The sequence below is a fragment of the Rutidosis leptorrhynchoides genome, chromosome 8, assembly GCF_046630445.1.
Source record: "Rutidosis leptorrhynchoides isolate AG116_Rl617_1_P2 chromosome 8, CSIRO_AGI_Rlap_v1, whole genome shotgun sequence".
Taxonomy (NCBI): domain Eukaryota; kingdom Viridiplantae; phylum Streptophyta; class Magnoliopsida; order Asterales; family Asteraceae; genus Rutidosis; species Rutidosis leptorrhynchoides.
Window position 1 is genome coordinate 44,141,268 of NC_092340.1, and position 15,622 is coordinate 44,156,889.

The 15,622-nt window shown below is 33.5% G+C and overlaps 2 protein-coding genes across 2 annotated transcripts; one reads left to right on the forward strand and one right to left on the reverse strand.

The window, feature by feature from the left end:
* Positions 1-5,928: 5,928 nt before the first annotated feature.
* On the reverse strand, positions 5,929-6,513 carry LOC139863353 (uncharacterized). Its single transcript, XM_071851991.1, has one exon. The coding sequence runs from the start codon at positions 6,511-6,513 to the stop codon at positions 5,929-5,931; it is 585 nt and encodes a 194-aa protein (XP_071708092.1).
* A 3,465-nt stretch (positions 6,514-9,978) lies between these two features.
* LOC139864815 (putative BTB/POZ domain-containing protein At5g13600) lies at positions 9,979-14,492 on the forward strand. The gene is made up of 4 exons (XM_071853385.1): positions 9,979-10,043; positions 11,338-11,407; positions 11,899-13,146; positions 13,849-14,492. Exons 1-4 carry the CDS (start codon positions 9,979-9,981, stop codon positions 14,356-14,358), a joined length of 1,893 nt encoding a protein of 630 aa, XP_071709486.1. The 3' UTR covers positions 14,359-14,492.
* The last annotated feature ends 1,130 nt before the right edge of the window (positions 14,493-15,622 follow it).

The following is a 15,622-nucleotide window of genomic DNA, read 5'->3' on the forward strand; positions in this document are numbered from 1 at the left end:
TCCTATCCCTTTTATCAAGTTAGCAGGTCCTGATATTGTATGTATATATAACGACCCTCATTTTTCCATCTATATAATGCCCGAACAAAAGATTTAAGTATAATGAATAAACTCTAAGTACTAATAAAAGGTCGTTATATACATACGAAATTAACGAACGTTAAACGAATAATAAATTTTATTCAACAACGTACGCGTAAGAATTTTTATAAAAAAAAAATTTATGTCATAACATGATTACATATAAAATACTTATATTAATTTTGTATTTAGTTAATATATTATACAATTAATAAATACAAGTGTATATAAATGTAGTAACATATATAAAACTAATAAAATTATAAAGTAATAATTTAATTAAATAAAAACCACATTTAGTAATTATAATTTTATAAATACCGAATATATATTTATATTTATCAAAATTCGTATTTAATAAATAAATAAAAATATAAATTTAGTTAGTTAACATTTTTAGAACTATGAAATATATATATATATATATATATATATATATATATATATATATATATATATATATATATATTTTTTTTTTTTTTTTTAAAAGTAGTATTTTTTTTATATATAAACTAGATCTAGATCCACTTTTATTTATTTTATTCCTACTTTTAACTTTACTTTTATTTATTTATATTTTGAAATGGTGGCATTACTGGCCATAAATACTTTTAATTTTTTTACAAGACACTAGTTATTTTTTTATATAAACTTTTGTATTTTTTTATTTTCTCTTTACCAAAAATTGTAACTATAAATACCATAGCCTAGTTCACAAATTTTGTACACCAAAAACTTGAAGAATTCTCTCTCAAACCTCTACAAAAATTATTTTTGTAAGTTCTCTATATTATTTTTATAGTTTTTATTTAGTTTTTATCATATTTTTGTGCTAGTTTTATGTTAAATACCAAATAAATATGAAATTAATTATAATAAATAATGTAAATACATGATAATTAGTATTAAGTATCCTAATGACTATAAAAATTATTTTTATGAATTATACATTCGAATTTATATTTATTAAAAATCAAAAACTGATTTTTTTATATTCGGTATATATAGATAATGAATAAATAAATAGTAAACAATTTTATATATTATGTTTTATAATTTTTTCTTGTTCCTTAGGTCATAAAAGTAATTATAAAAATTTATGTTTGATTTATTTGTCATTTTAAATAATTAATTTATATTTTCTTCTACTTTTGCTACAGTACCGGAAAATATGTTTTAAAAAGAAAAATAGAATTTAATGATATAACATGTTTATGACTACAATAATCAATAGAAATTACTTAGGAACTAATAAGAAAGTTATAAAAATTATTTTTAGAATTAATAATTATATATTTTTATTTAATTCCGAATTTAAACTAAAAACAATACAAAAGTTGAATTAAATAGTTAAACTATTAATATAAATGTACAAATAATTTTTATAAGCTTAATACACTATATTAGGCATACGAAAATTTTAGATGAATTAATTGAGTTGATATAATAATTATTACTTTATAAACTTTGATTTATCTTGAACCGAAAAAGAAATTAGAAATAAATACTTTTACACCATAACAAAAATTTATAAATTTTTCCTAAGTTTATTTTGGTCAGTAGAACCTAAAAAAAATATAAAATGTGTTGTTAAACTTGTTTATCTATTTATTTGTATTTTAGCTATAAAAAATTTTTAATATTTAATACATAAAACTTAATATTTATGTATAGAAAATTTTTATAATGTTTTATACATGTCACTTACTGTTATGAAATCAATAAAACACTTGTTAGCATTTTTAGATAATTATTGGTACTTATATTGACATAAAGCTTAAAATTAAACTATACATATTTTAACATATAAGATATATATATATATATATATATATATATATATATATATATATATATATATATATATATATATATATATATACACACATACATATTAACTTGATATTAATACATACCCATTCATAAAACACAATTTCTATGTATAACACTTGTTTACCTACTTAAATATATCCTACTTATTATTAGGATTTAAAAACCAAACAATCTTAATAACGATAATACAATCGAACTTAAGTAAATACTTATTGTATAAAGTATTTAAAGTGTTGTATTCCTATGCGCACCTAAAAACGTATTGGAACGGTATATTAGATGGGTATAGATCTTGATCTTTCTCGAGTGGATGGACGCTCGAAAGTCTAGGCGGAGAGTTTGGATTACCGAGTTAAAGGATCCTGTGGCTCAGAAACCTATGACCTGAAAAGGCCATTTTAAATTGAAAGTGTTAGATTGGAAGCTTGTCTAGTATGAAAAGCCTTTCCAAAACGATAAACCTTCTTTAAACTTACTATAAAAGAAAATACTTACACTTATCATAATACGGGCAAAACATCTAAACTATTCTCAACTTATTCTTAGGTTGACTTCTCTGTGCTTCGATCATCCATACTTTCTCTTTAAGGAATACTTTCACTCACCGAATTACTAAGGTGACTTTCATAGCCCCACTCTTATTGCTATAGCACTTTTTATACTTACTGGGGTGAGACACATGCTGCTTTTATACTTTAAACAACTTAGACACAAGTACGAACCTAAACTGTACTATGACTAGCTTATGCTACTAAGACCCCACAGTGATATTTTTTAATTGCTTTCAGGATAAGGCATTCTTAATTATTGGGGGTAGGCCTATCGGGAGTAACGTCCCCGATATATTTGACCGCGATGTCTTTGTATTACTTAATAATGATTTAAACATGGTGATAAGGTACTGTCAACTTATCATCGGGGCAACAAAACAAACGTTTAGTCTAAAATATCACGAATCAGTACTACTTTTGGATCTGCGTGATCTACTTTTATAACAAATCTTGTGGTCTAAGAACAAACGGTCAATCATATTTGTTAAACCTATGAATTTCACTCAACCTTTTTGGTTGACACTTTTAGCATGTTTCTCTCAGGTACTGAATGATCATGACCTCTATATCTACTGCTTATGTGATGACTTACTTGGCTAGGATCAAGACTTATCGCATATTTACTTTTCTGCATTTGAACAATTTATAATTCTTGTAACGACATTATTAATCCTTTCGCTGCAAATTTGGTTTTATTCATATAGTATTTGTTCTCATTTTATAATATGTTGGTATGTATTATGATATTGAATCACATTTCGCCCAGGCCCTAACTGGGGGTGTGATAGTATAGTTCCTTCCGTTGGTTTTAGATCAATAAAATATTTCTCGGATTTAAGTATAGTGTGTGTAGTTCCACTGTCTGCTATACAGAGATCTCCACCACTTGATTGATGTTGTATTCCAGCAAAAATCATATTGAACTTCATATATAAGAAATAAATAGTGAGTACATTAATATTACACAATATTTTACACGCAAATAGATAGTACTGAAACATTTAGCAAACATAATGACAAAGACAGACGATATTAAATCGTTTATTTTTCGAAAGACACACAACTTAAACATTCAAGAAATCTTCATATAAATCAGATGGTTTCTCAGTGACTGTTGGATCGACGTTATCCACAAAGTTTACTTCCTTTTCTTTATCTTTCAGCGAATCCTGATATATCTTAACAAGATGTTTAGATGTTCGGCAAGTATTAGCCCAGTGGCCCATTCTACCACATCTGTAGCAAGATTCTTCAGAATTTTTAGAAGAATTTTCTTCAACATCTTGTTTATTGGGCTTGTTTTGTGGTTGATATTTATATTTTCGTGGATTATTATTTCTTTGACCACCACGGCCACGACCACGACCACGTCCTCGTCCATTACCATTACCATAAGGATTGTTTCTACCATAGTTATGGCTTTTGGCATGATGATGGTGATGGTTATTATAACCACGACATTGCCCGCGTCCTTGTCCCTGTTTATAATTATTTGCAGTATTTGCTTCAGGGATTGCAAGTGTACCAGTAGGACGGGATTGCTGATTTTTCATTAATAGCTCATCATTTTGCTCTGCAACTAAGAGATATGAATTAAGTTCAGGATATGTTTTGAACTTTAGCATTCTCAAATTTCTTTGCACTGTGATGTTTGCAGCATTCATTGTGGAGAAAGTTTTCTCCATCATGTCTGCATCACTTATTTCATGTCCACAGAATTTAAGTTGTGAACATGTATAATACAGAGCTGAGCTATATTCATTTACTTTCTTAAAGTCTTGGAACCTTAATGTTCTCCATTGTTCCATAGCAGCTGGAAGTAAAATTTCTCTTTGATTATTGAATCTGCTTTTGAGACCTTCCCATAAAACATGGGGATTTTTTACAGTCACATAATTATTTTGTAAGCATTCATCAATATGTTGATGAATAAAGCAACATGCCGTTGCTTGTTCTTTTTCAGAACAAGTGTTGTTTTCATTTATGGCTTCAAGAATGCCTATTGATTTAAGATGCATTTTTACTTTTATAACACATGGCATGTAGTTGTTTCCAGTTGATTCTAAAGGAGTAGATTTAAGCTTTTCCAGATTCGACATTTTCTATTAAAACAAACAACATGATAAATTATAGTCACTTTATATTCATAAGTATATAAACATTAAACATAAATTTAATATAACATAAATGATAAGTAGGTGACAGTGTCGACCATATGTAAGCAATCATTAATAAATGTTATATAACATAAATATAAATATTAGTAAACATAAATGATAATTAGGCGACAGTGTCGGTCATATAAATGTTAGATAATAGAAATATAAATGTTAGTAACATAAATGATAATTAGGCGACAGTGTCGGCCATATAAATGTTAGATAATTGAAATATAAATGTTAGTAACATAAATGATAATTAGACGACAGTGTCGACCATATATTATTCAGGTGGTATAACCGACCATATATCATTTAGGTGGCAGAGCCAACCATAATTAATATTAAGATTATCGTGCTGATAACGTGTTATAATTCAGTAGGCTTATAACTACCTTTAGTGGTTTGATTCTTGATGTTATAATTCAGTAGGCTTATAACTACCTTTAGTGATTTGATTCTTGATTAAGAATACTAATAATGAAGTGTAAGAACAAAGATGATAATGGAGAGAAAGAAAGAAACACTTTGTAAGTGTGAGAAATGGTGCAAGTTTAATGCTTGCATTCATGGCTATTTATAGCAAAAATATTACAAGTTTAGGTAATACAATAATATTACTTTTGTGTATCAATAATTGACTATCCATTTATATATATATATATATATTTATATATTATATATTATAACAAAAGCTAATATATATTTGTCATTTGATGGAGTCAAAAATGGGATGATATGAGTATATGACGATTACACTTTTTGAAAAATATAATGGGGGAGCCTTATTATCATGAAATCTCATCTTATCATCTCTTTATATACAGTTAAATCATGATGTTCCACTCAATATCTTGTGATAACTTGGTGTCTTGGTGATATAGTTGATCATTTGATATTAAAGATCTGATATTAAAACCAAAGAGCCAATGGCTTGGCGGTATCGAGGTCACCCTTACAACCTTGAGGTTGAGGGTTCGAGTCCTGCTTAGGACAATTCGTGGTGTATATATTCGAGTTAGATTTAGGTGGGTGTGTGAGTTTGCCTTTCAAAAAAAAAAAAAAAAAGATCTGATATTAAAGATTGCGGTGTAATTTCTTTAAAAAGTACTATATTTATTTTCATTTGCTAATTCATTTAGTTTTTTTTTTTTTTTTTTTTAAAGGCAATATGTATATTATGTATAAATAATATGTACAGAGTTGGGTGCAAGGAGCACCAAAATCACATTACAGAAATATATACTTCGACCACTTGTAAACACGAATGCGTAGTAGAAGACATAAGATGAGATGCTGTGAGATTAACCAGGATCCAGGTTGTAGACGTCAGGTACTCCGAGGTTGATGGGGTTTAGGATCCATTGTAACCAATCTTTGCGCGTTCTTCTCGATCGATTCATGATCCATACGTACGATTTTTCTTGAATATCGCATACAATTTTTGCCGCCGACCATGAATCATCGTTGAAAACTTTTTGGTTTCTGTTTTTCCAAATGAAGTAAGTCGTCGTCCACGTGATTGCTTGCCACATTTTGAGTAGAGCTGTTGGCATGGTGTTGTGGTTTATAGCTTGTAATATATCGCCAATACAACTGTTATGATTGAAACTTTGATTCCACCACCTATGAATTCTTGTCCACACATCCGTTGCAAGATCGCAAGATAGTAAAGCGTGGTTTGTAGATTCAGCTTCCTTATTACACATGGGGCATATGATTGAGGATAAATTTACACCTCGCTTTACTAGCTCCGTTTTTACTGCAACTCTTTCTTTCAATACTCGCCAAATAAAAATACCCACTTTGAGTGGTATCAAGTTATTCCGGAGAGTTTTACCGCTAACGTTCACTCTTGCAATGATGGTTTTATCAATGAATGCAGCCATTTTTTTTTAAGAGTAACCACTGATGTCGTTCAGTTTGCATACCCATTTTGATGTGCCTGACCCAATTTTGGCATACGCAGTGATTAAGCTCGTAAGACGATCGAGTTCTCCATGCAATCTTCCTGTTAGGATTCTTGTCCAATTCCACTTGAAAGTCCAATTGCCATTTGTACATGTAACCCTCTCTCTGACCGAGCACGCATAATTGGATTCGAGTCTATACAATCTAGGGAATAACGATTTGAGGGGGTTGTTACCGACCCAAATGTCATCCCAGAATTGTATGTCCTGCCCGTCGCCAATATAATGTATGAATTGCTCTTCAAAAGGAATGCCCGTCTCTTTCATGTTCGCACCTACCTTGATAATGTTGTCCCACACTGAAACATGCCTTTTCAAATTGTTAGACATACAAGAGCCCAACCCGCCATCCCGCCCGTAAATGCTTTTGATTATGTTTACCCATAGTGATTCGTTTTCGTTGCGAAAACGCCACCACCACTTGCCCAAGAGTGCCCAATTTTTGGATTTAAGAGAGGTAATATTTAGCCCGCCCTCATTGTATGGTAGAATAATTGAATCCCATTTTACCCATGCGAGTTTAAAATCGGAACTCGTCCCACCCCAAAAAAACTTACGTCGCATGCTCTCAAGAAGGTTGATGACGGCTGAAGGTGCTTGAAACAATGAGAAGAAGTAAAGAGGTAAACTACTTAGGATCGATTTGATAACCATCAACCGACCCCTGAACGACATTGTTCTAGATTTCCAACCCGAGAAGCGTTTTTTAAATTTATCAATAATTGGGTTCCACGCTCCTTTTTTCTGCATATTCTCCCCGATGGGCATGCCCAAGTAAATAAAAGGCAACGAGCCAGATTTGCAACCCAATCGTGTGGCCATGTGATCGGTGACAGCTTTAGGAACACCAACACCATACAATTGACTTTTTTTGAAGTTGATTTTCAGCCCAGAAAGTTTTTGGAAGCACATGAGAGTCTTATGAACGTTGCTAATGTTTCGTTTATGCCAGTCACCAAAAAAGATTGTATCGTCAGCGAATTGGAGGTGAGAAATTGCAACTTTATTCTCCCCAAGTTCCACGCCTCTAATGATTTTTTCTTTTACCGCGATATTCGTGAGGATGTTTAAGCCCTCACTTGCAATGATGAAGAGATAAGGTGATAGAGGATCACCTTGTCGGACGCCTTTATGAAGTTTAAATTCCTTTGTCGGAGAGCCATTAACCAGGATTGAGATAGTAGCTGAACGGAAGCAAGAGTCGATCCATTTTCTCCATTTTGCCCCAAATCCCATTTTCTCCATGATGTCAAAAAGAAATTTCCACCGAACACAATCGAAGGCTTTTTCAAAGTCAGCCTTAAATATGAAACATTCCGTTTTCCTCCTTTTAACATCGCTTACTAGCTCATTGGCGATAAGAATGCTATCAAGTATCGATCTTCCTTTCACAAAGGCACTTTGTTCGATGCCTATCAAGTCGTCAAGAACCTTACTTAATCTATTTGCTAGGACTTTGGCGATGATCTTGTAGTAGCTTCCTATGAGACTTATAGGCCTATAGTCACGAAGATGAGTCGGGTCGTTTACTTTTGGGATGAGGGTGATGAATGATGCATTACACCCTTGAGAGATTTCTCCATGTTCCCAAAACCACTCAATTGCTCCCATTAGATCTCTCTTAATTATATTCCAAAACTTCTTATAAAAATGGAAGTTAAATCCGTCGGGGCCAGGAGCTTTTGATAGACCACAATCATTAATTGCTGCCCACACTTCATCCTGGGTGAATTGTGCTTCTAAATTTTCGGCTTCTTCATGTGAAATTTTTGGTGTCGTGAAGCTATCGAAAGTGAGACCCCTGGATTCGTGCTCTTCGTAGAAGCATTGGAAGTATCTATGAATCTCCTGCTTGATTGTATTAGGATCCTCACACCATGACCCGTTAATATGAAGGCCCCGAATGTTGTTTTTGTTGTTCCGTCTTTTGATTGTCGAGTGGAAGAATTTGGAGTTTTCATCTCCGTCAATCGCCCATTTAATTCTAGCTTTCTGTCTCAGCATATTTCTTTTAACACGATCTTTCTCGACCCATTCTCCACGTTTTGAAATCCATTCTAGTCTTTCAGTATCAGTGAGCTTTTGATTTTCTGCATCAAGTTCGAATTTATTACAAATATTGTTTAGAAATTGCAGGTCTTCATCTATTTTCCCGTAAGTTCGAGTGCTCCACTCTCTAAGTTTCTGCTTGACATTTCTGAGTTTTAATCTAAAAACCGAATCTAGGCGGTGACCTGCAACAGGAATGTTCCAAGCCTCGCTAATGATGCTTTCGGCTTCATTGTTATCAAACCAGGAGTCAAAGACTCGAAAGGGTTTCGGCCCGAAATCATCACGTTCATTTTTGAGCAGGAGTGGTGTGTGATCCGAAAGATTTCTGTCCAGTGGTGTAACATAGAGATCATCCCACAAATTAGCAAAATTATCCGAAACTAGAAAACGATCGAGTTTGCTAAATCGTAAGCCATCATCACTAATTCTCGTGAATTTTTTACCGATTAGGGGGACCTCTAGGAGACTATTCTTGTTGATGAAATCATTAAAAATGTTAGCTCTTCTTGCAATAAAATTTGTGTTCTCCCTTTCTAAATCGGATCTCACTTCGTTAAAATCTCCACATATTACCCAAGCCATGTTGTCCACTTTCATCAATTCATTCAGACTATCCCAAAATCTTTTTTTCTTTTCGTCACTGTGTGGTCCATAAACATTTACAACTACAATATCAGAACTATAGTTGGAGAGTTTACCTTTGATGGCTAGGAAGAATTCGCCCTCCACCGCGTGGTTAACCTTAAATACGTTTGGATCCCAGATAAGAAGAAGACCTCCTGATCGACCCGTCGCATTCTTTACAGCGTAGTTTACATTTTGTGACCCCCATATGTTTTCAATCCATTTGCTAATTCATTTAGTACAATATAACTTCTTATAGTAATGTACCTACGGGACCAATATAGAAGTAAAACTTCCCAAAGGACTAAATTTGAAACTTAATTATTAATTGAGGGTACAAAAGAGTAAAAAGGGTTTTGGGTATAACAATGGTGCAAATGAGAATGCAAAACTGCTACAGCAAAGAACAGATTGTTCTATCCCTCTGGGATTCTTGTATTTTTTTTCCCTATAGACTAGGGACCATCACCTTCCTCAAATCCCACAATTCCACAAGCAAAAAAAGATAAAAAATAATAATAATATAATAATAATAACATAAAACACAAATAGTGTGCATTTTTACTCATTACAACTTTGCCCCCTGTGCCCCCGTGTCCCCCACACATTGTTGAGCATCATTTTATCACACCCACTATCTTTATTAAATTCTAACCGCATTGCAGTTATCAGCTATACATAAAGTTTGCAACTTTACGTGCATTAGCGATGGCATGTATCAAGTTAGGGTCTAAATCGGAGGTTTTTCATTTCGATCAAGATTCCAATTCCTGGTTAGTTGTTTTTTTAATCTGTGATCGTTTTGTGAAAATTGATTAATGGGGTATTTATTGTTTATCGTTTTGATTAATACCCACATTTCAAGTTTAAGTTTTTATGAGTTTTTGTTAAAAAAAGATTTTGTTGTTGTTCCGTATTGATGCCCTATTACCGAGGTTTAAGATTATTTTTAATTAATTGTGATGTGGGCTTGTTTTCTTACCCACATTCGAATTCCCATTCTGTTTGTTTAAGTATTTGTTTGCAGGGTTTTGTATTAATTCATGATCAGTGTTTCAGCATTGTGGGCTCAATGTGACAATAGTTTTACTTGAACATTTTCTAAGCAGAAAATAATGGAGTAACAATTTGGAATTTTTTTGTATAATATATTTTTCTTTTACATTGATTGATAAGGAATGGGGAACTTGAGGTACATTGTTAGGTCAAGGAATTTTAGTTCCACTATTTAAGACTTGAAGAATTAATTTTTAAGTAGTCAAACCGATTAATAAAATGGCGATAAAGCTCATATCAAGCTTATACACGTGATTAATAAAATGGTGATAAAGCTCATATCAAGCTTCATAACTACAAGTACTAGCTCTGACTTTAAGTAGTCAAACCGATCAGGGTCCAAGATGAATCCTAGATTCAAATTTAAAAAGGGCTAGTACATCTTTTTGTAATGATAACATAACATAGAAATTGTGATGTGGTTCAACGGTTGGTGGCCTGCCTCCTTTAGGGGAGGTCAGGAGTTCGACCCCGTTGGCTGTATATTAAAAACACAATTTCATCCCTGCCAGGAAGTATTCACCCATGACACCTTTCCTATATCGTTTGGGGGTAAAGGGGAGGGGGTTTTACTTGGCCGTGCCCTTGGATCGGTTTCAAGGTTTCCTCCCGGGCAGCGATGGGGGCGGGGTTTATCGCTGTATCGGCATAGTCGAAACGGAAGATGATCGCAACGGGTGGTTAAAGTCCCCCTCGGGTGATCCCAATCGCTGTTCAAAAAAAATAATAATAACATAACATAACAATGTTCAATAAATTGACTCAAAATATAGTAGTTTAATAATCTTGTAAAACTGAAGCATGAAAACTCTCCGTGATAAGTGTCCGTAACCAAATATTTTATCTCATGAATATGTGCTAAATATTAGTTGCAGTTCTTAGGTTCCCATTTGTGTGTGGACTAATACTAAATTGTTGTAGTTTCTGAATGATGTAAAACTAAAGGTATTTATATACATTCTCTTACTCCAAAGTGTTGAAACAACATATATTTATATCAAATTTTCGCAGGATCTGTTCATCTGGTCTTCCAAGTGATGTTACCGTTGAAGTTGGAGATGTTTCGTTCCATCTTCACAAGGTATGATTTTACTCGTCATAACTGTTAATAATGTTACTATTACGTTGTCCACTATTGACTTTTCGAAGTTTTTTTTTCAACTTTGACTTTAAATATTTTTATTTTCTGCTATATAATATTTGATTAAAGTTATATGAATGGATTGGGTTTAGAATGTGTTTTTTGATATAAGTTCCATCAAGTAATATAGAACACAAATAAAAAACATCACAGTCAAAACTGAAAAAGAAAGACTTTTAAAAATCAACGGTGGGCACTTATAATGAGACGGAGAGAGTATACTTTAGTTACTTGCTCCAATAGTTTGTGAATTCAGGGAAGACAACCGATTTTAAAAGAAAACCAGACAATCAATAATAGATAAGACATGAGAAACGATCGTTGTAACTGTCTAACTACCATAACCCTTACGGGTTTGGATGTGTACTTTCAGAATATTTATCGTAACTGTCTAACTACCATAACCATATGTTGCTTGGAATAACTTGCAGTTCCCCTTATCATCTAGGAGCAAAACATTCGAAAATCTCATTGGGGATTTTTCTGATGACGAAAAAAAGACAAAAATTGATGATGAGAAACAATCTTGTGTTCTTAGACTTCACGATCTACCTGGCGGGCCAAAAATCTTTCTGCACATTGCTAGATTCTGCTACGGAGTCAAACTAGAAGTCAACTCAACCAATGTAGTTCCTCTTCGATGTGCATCTGAGTATCTTCAAATGACCGAAGAATATGGGGAAGGAAATCTCATTAATCATATGGAAAGGTTCCTCGTTGAAGTGTTTGAATCCTGGAGTGATACCTTAAAAGCACTTGAATCGTGTGAACAAGTTATAGAGTTAGCCGAAAAGCTTCATATAGTTTCAAGATGCATAAAGTCTCTCGCTTTAAAATGTTCTTCGTTTGATAACGATATGTTTGGTTGGCCCGTTTCAACTACAAAAGATAAGCCTTTCGCTACTGTCATTTGGAACGGGATCCAAACCACTTCCACAAACCAAGATTGGTGGTACGAGGATGTTTCCAAGCTTAAGTTACCATTTTACAAACAATTCATCTTAGCAATCGAGTCAAACGGTCATGATCAAGAACGGATAGCTGGGTCCCTCATGTTCTATGCTAAAAAGCATCTTCCTTTACTTGGTAGAGAATCAACTTTTTCAAATGGGAATCTTTATCCTTCTTCGTTCGATTCAAATTCAAATTCAAATTCAGATCAAAAGATTCTTCTTGAAGAGATAGTCAACTTGCTTCCGAGTCAAAAACAAGTTATACCCACAAAATTTCTTCTTAGGCTGCTAAGAACATCGATGGTTTTACATTGTAGCCCGTTGTGTGTTGAAAACTTGGAAAGACGAATTGGGCTGCAGTTGGATCAAGCTTCTGTTGAAGATATTTTAATTCCGAATATGAGTTGTACAAGTGAGACACTTTATGAAATCGATTGTGTCCAAAGGATTCTTGATCACTTCATGATCATGGATCGGGATCATAATGGAAGTGAAATTACTGAATCGGGCTTCAATGAAGACAATGATGATGATGGGTTGATGGGGAATTCACGCTCGCTTACGCCAATGACTACGGTGGCTAATCTTGTTGACAATTATCTTGCTGAGGTGGCTTCTGATATTAACTTAAAGCTTGAAAAGTTTCAAACTTTGGCTGCTACCATCCCTGATTATGCAAGGCCAATGGACGATGGAATGTACCGCTCTATCGATATATATCTCAAGGTAACATAAAGAACAGAACTTGATGGGTTAATATGGGCGGGTTTAGTATATGGGTTGACCCGAAACACATTTTTCTTAGGTTTTTTACTTTTCATAAACAGTGAGTGAGTGTCAATTATGATTAATGATAGTCTGAAAGTCTGTTTTCAATAGAACCAAAAATGAATTAACAAGTTTTATAAAGAGTAAACTGTATCAGTAGTCCTTGTGATTTACATGAAATTACACCAACGGTCCTTATGTTTTGAAAATTACAGCGATAGTTCCTCTGGTTTTCATGAAATTATACCAATCTGTCTTTTATCTTTTGAAAATTAATTACATTGTTCGTCTCTGACTTACCTAAAAGTGTATGTTGGTAGTTTGAAGCGAAACCGTTTTTTTGGCACTCGGTTCTTCCTATTTTGAGTACCTGCCCTTCCTGTTTTTAATGTTCTTCCCCGGTACCTCTTATAAATGCAGATTTTGAATAAGTCAAGGACCATTAACGTACATTTTTATATGAGTTTGGGACGATCAATGTAATTTTTAAAACATAAGAACAATTGGTGTAAGTTCATTTTAACCACATGGACGACTGCTGTAACTTCCAAACGGGACGGTCGGTGTAATTTTCATGTAAACTACAAGGAGTCAAGGACTATTGTGTATAATTTACTCTTTTATTATAAACTAAAAGACAACTTTTCATAATCTTTGCAGGCTCATCCATGGCTAACAGATTCAGATAGGGAGCTACTCTGCAGACTCATGGACTGCCAGAAACTCTCGCTCGAAGCGAGCACACACGCAGCCCAGAACGAGCGACTACCGTTACGTTTCATCATCCAAGTTCTCTTTTTTGAGCAGCTGCGGCTACGCACATCTGTAGCCGGATGCTTATACGTCTCGGACAACTACAGCTCACAGACACACTTAACCAGCAGCATGTTGGTCCCACAAAGTGGTAATGTACACCTTTTAACAAACGTAGAAAGTGATCAACGGGTCGTGGCCGTGGATGACATGCGGGGTCGGGTTTCTGAGCTCGAGAAAGAGTGCTTGACGATGAAGAAAGAGATCGATAAGCTGGTGAAGACTAAAGGGGTCAGTTGGAACAGTTTATGTAAGATGTTCGGGGTTGTGTTAAGGTTGAAATCGAAGTCTCGAGATGGGTGTGCATCTAGCATTGATCGTGGCAGCAAGAGGCACTCGCAATCGTCGAGAATATGAGATGTTTAAAAATGAAAGAATCAAAATCAAGAAAATGTTGAATTGGGTGATTGAGTTTAGGGGGAATTATGATTACATTTTTTTTTTTAATGTGACTCTTAAGGAAGCTGGGAGTCATCAGTTCTTGGTTAATCATGAACTGCTGGTGTAAGTAAGTCGTTGATTTTGGATTATATGTTATTAATTTTAATATTATTTTTTCTTATTTATAACAGCCAGAGAGTAATCATATTGAGCTGCGTATTACATTTATTTTTCCCATTATGGTTTTTAATGTAGTTGTTACTTCTTAAAGATTCAGAAAACCATACCATAAAGATGATAGTTTTACACACAAACTGATTCAAGAAAGTACGCATAAATCAATGATATTTTAAAGCATTCTGCATTCATTTTGGATGATTCGTGGGAACAGGTAAGAGCACTAGGAGTCGTGGATTTTTTTCACCGTTATGCCAATTTAACGCCGGGGACGGTGATACCGTCGATACCCCGCCGGCGTTAAACAGGCGTTAAAACTGGCCGTCGCCTCCCACCGTTACCTGTGTAACACTGTTATTTTTGTTTTTTCCTTTTCTCTTCTTTTCCTCCGTATTATTTTTATTTTTCAGTTTTTTATAATTGATTAACTATGAAATTTAACACTGAACGATTCCCATGTTTTGGCCTCAGTATTAAATCTCAGTGATTTAACACTGAGCCCAGTGTCACGACTCATAATGCTCTAATTATGTATTATAACAATACTGGGTGGGATGACTTGTACGGCAATTTTGTAGTAAGAAGCTAGAACTAAAATGAAGTTAAAATAGGATTACAAACCAAGTGTTCTAGTTAAGGGTGTTACAACCTGTAGCTTTAAGTCAAGAAAAAACACATTCTAATATTATCATGGGTTATTATTCAAATGGTCCAAAAGAAAAAAACTTTACAACGTTCTGCCCAAAAAAATAAAAAATTGCAAATTTGATTACGCTAACATTGTTTAGGTATGGACATGACTGAAAATTTTCGATTTTGACCATAAATTTATCCGTCATGTTCGGTTACGCCCATTCGCAAGCGATTTACGTATGGCACGATTTTCAAATCGCGGCTACTAAAATTCAAAAGATCATATTTTTTAATTCTTTTCTCCCATTTAGTCATTTTTTTAAACCGTCTTTTTTTCGAGATCTATCTGTTGGAAAACTATTAAAGTCCTAAATTCTTTGAAAATTCAACCTCATATTACAATTTGCATTTTAAGGACAAATGTGAGATT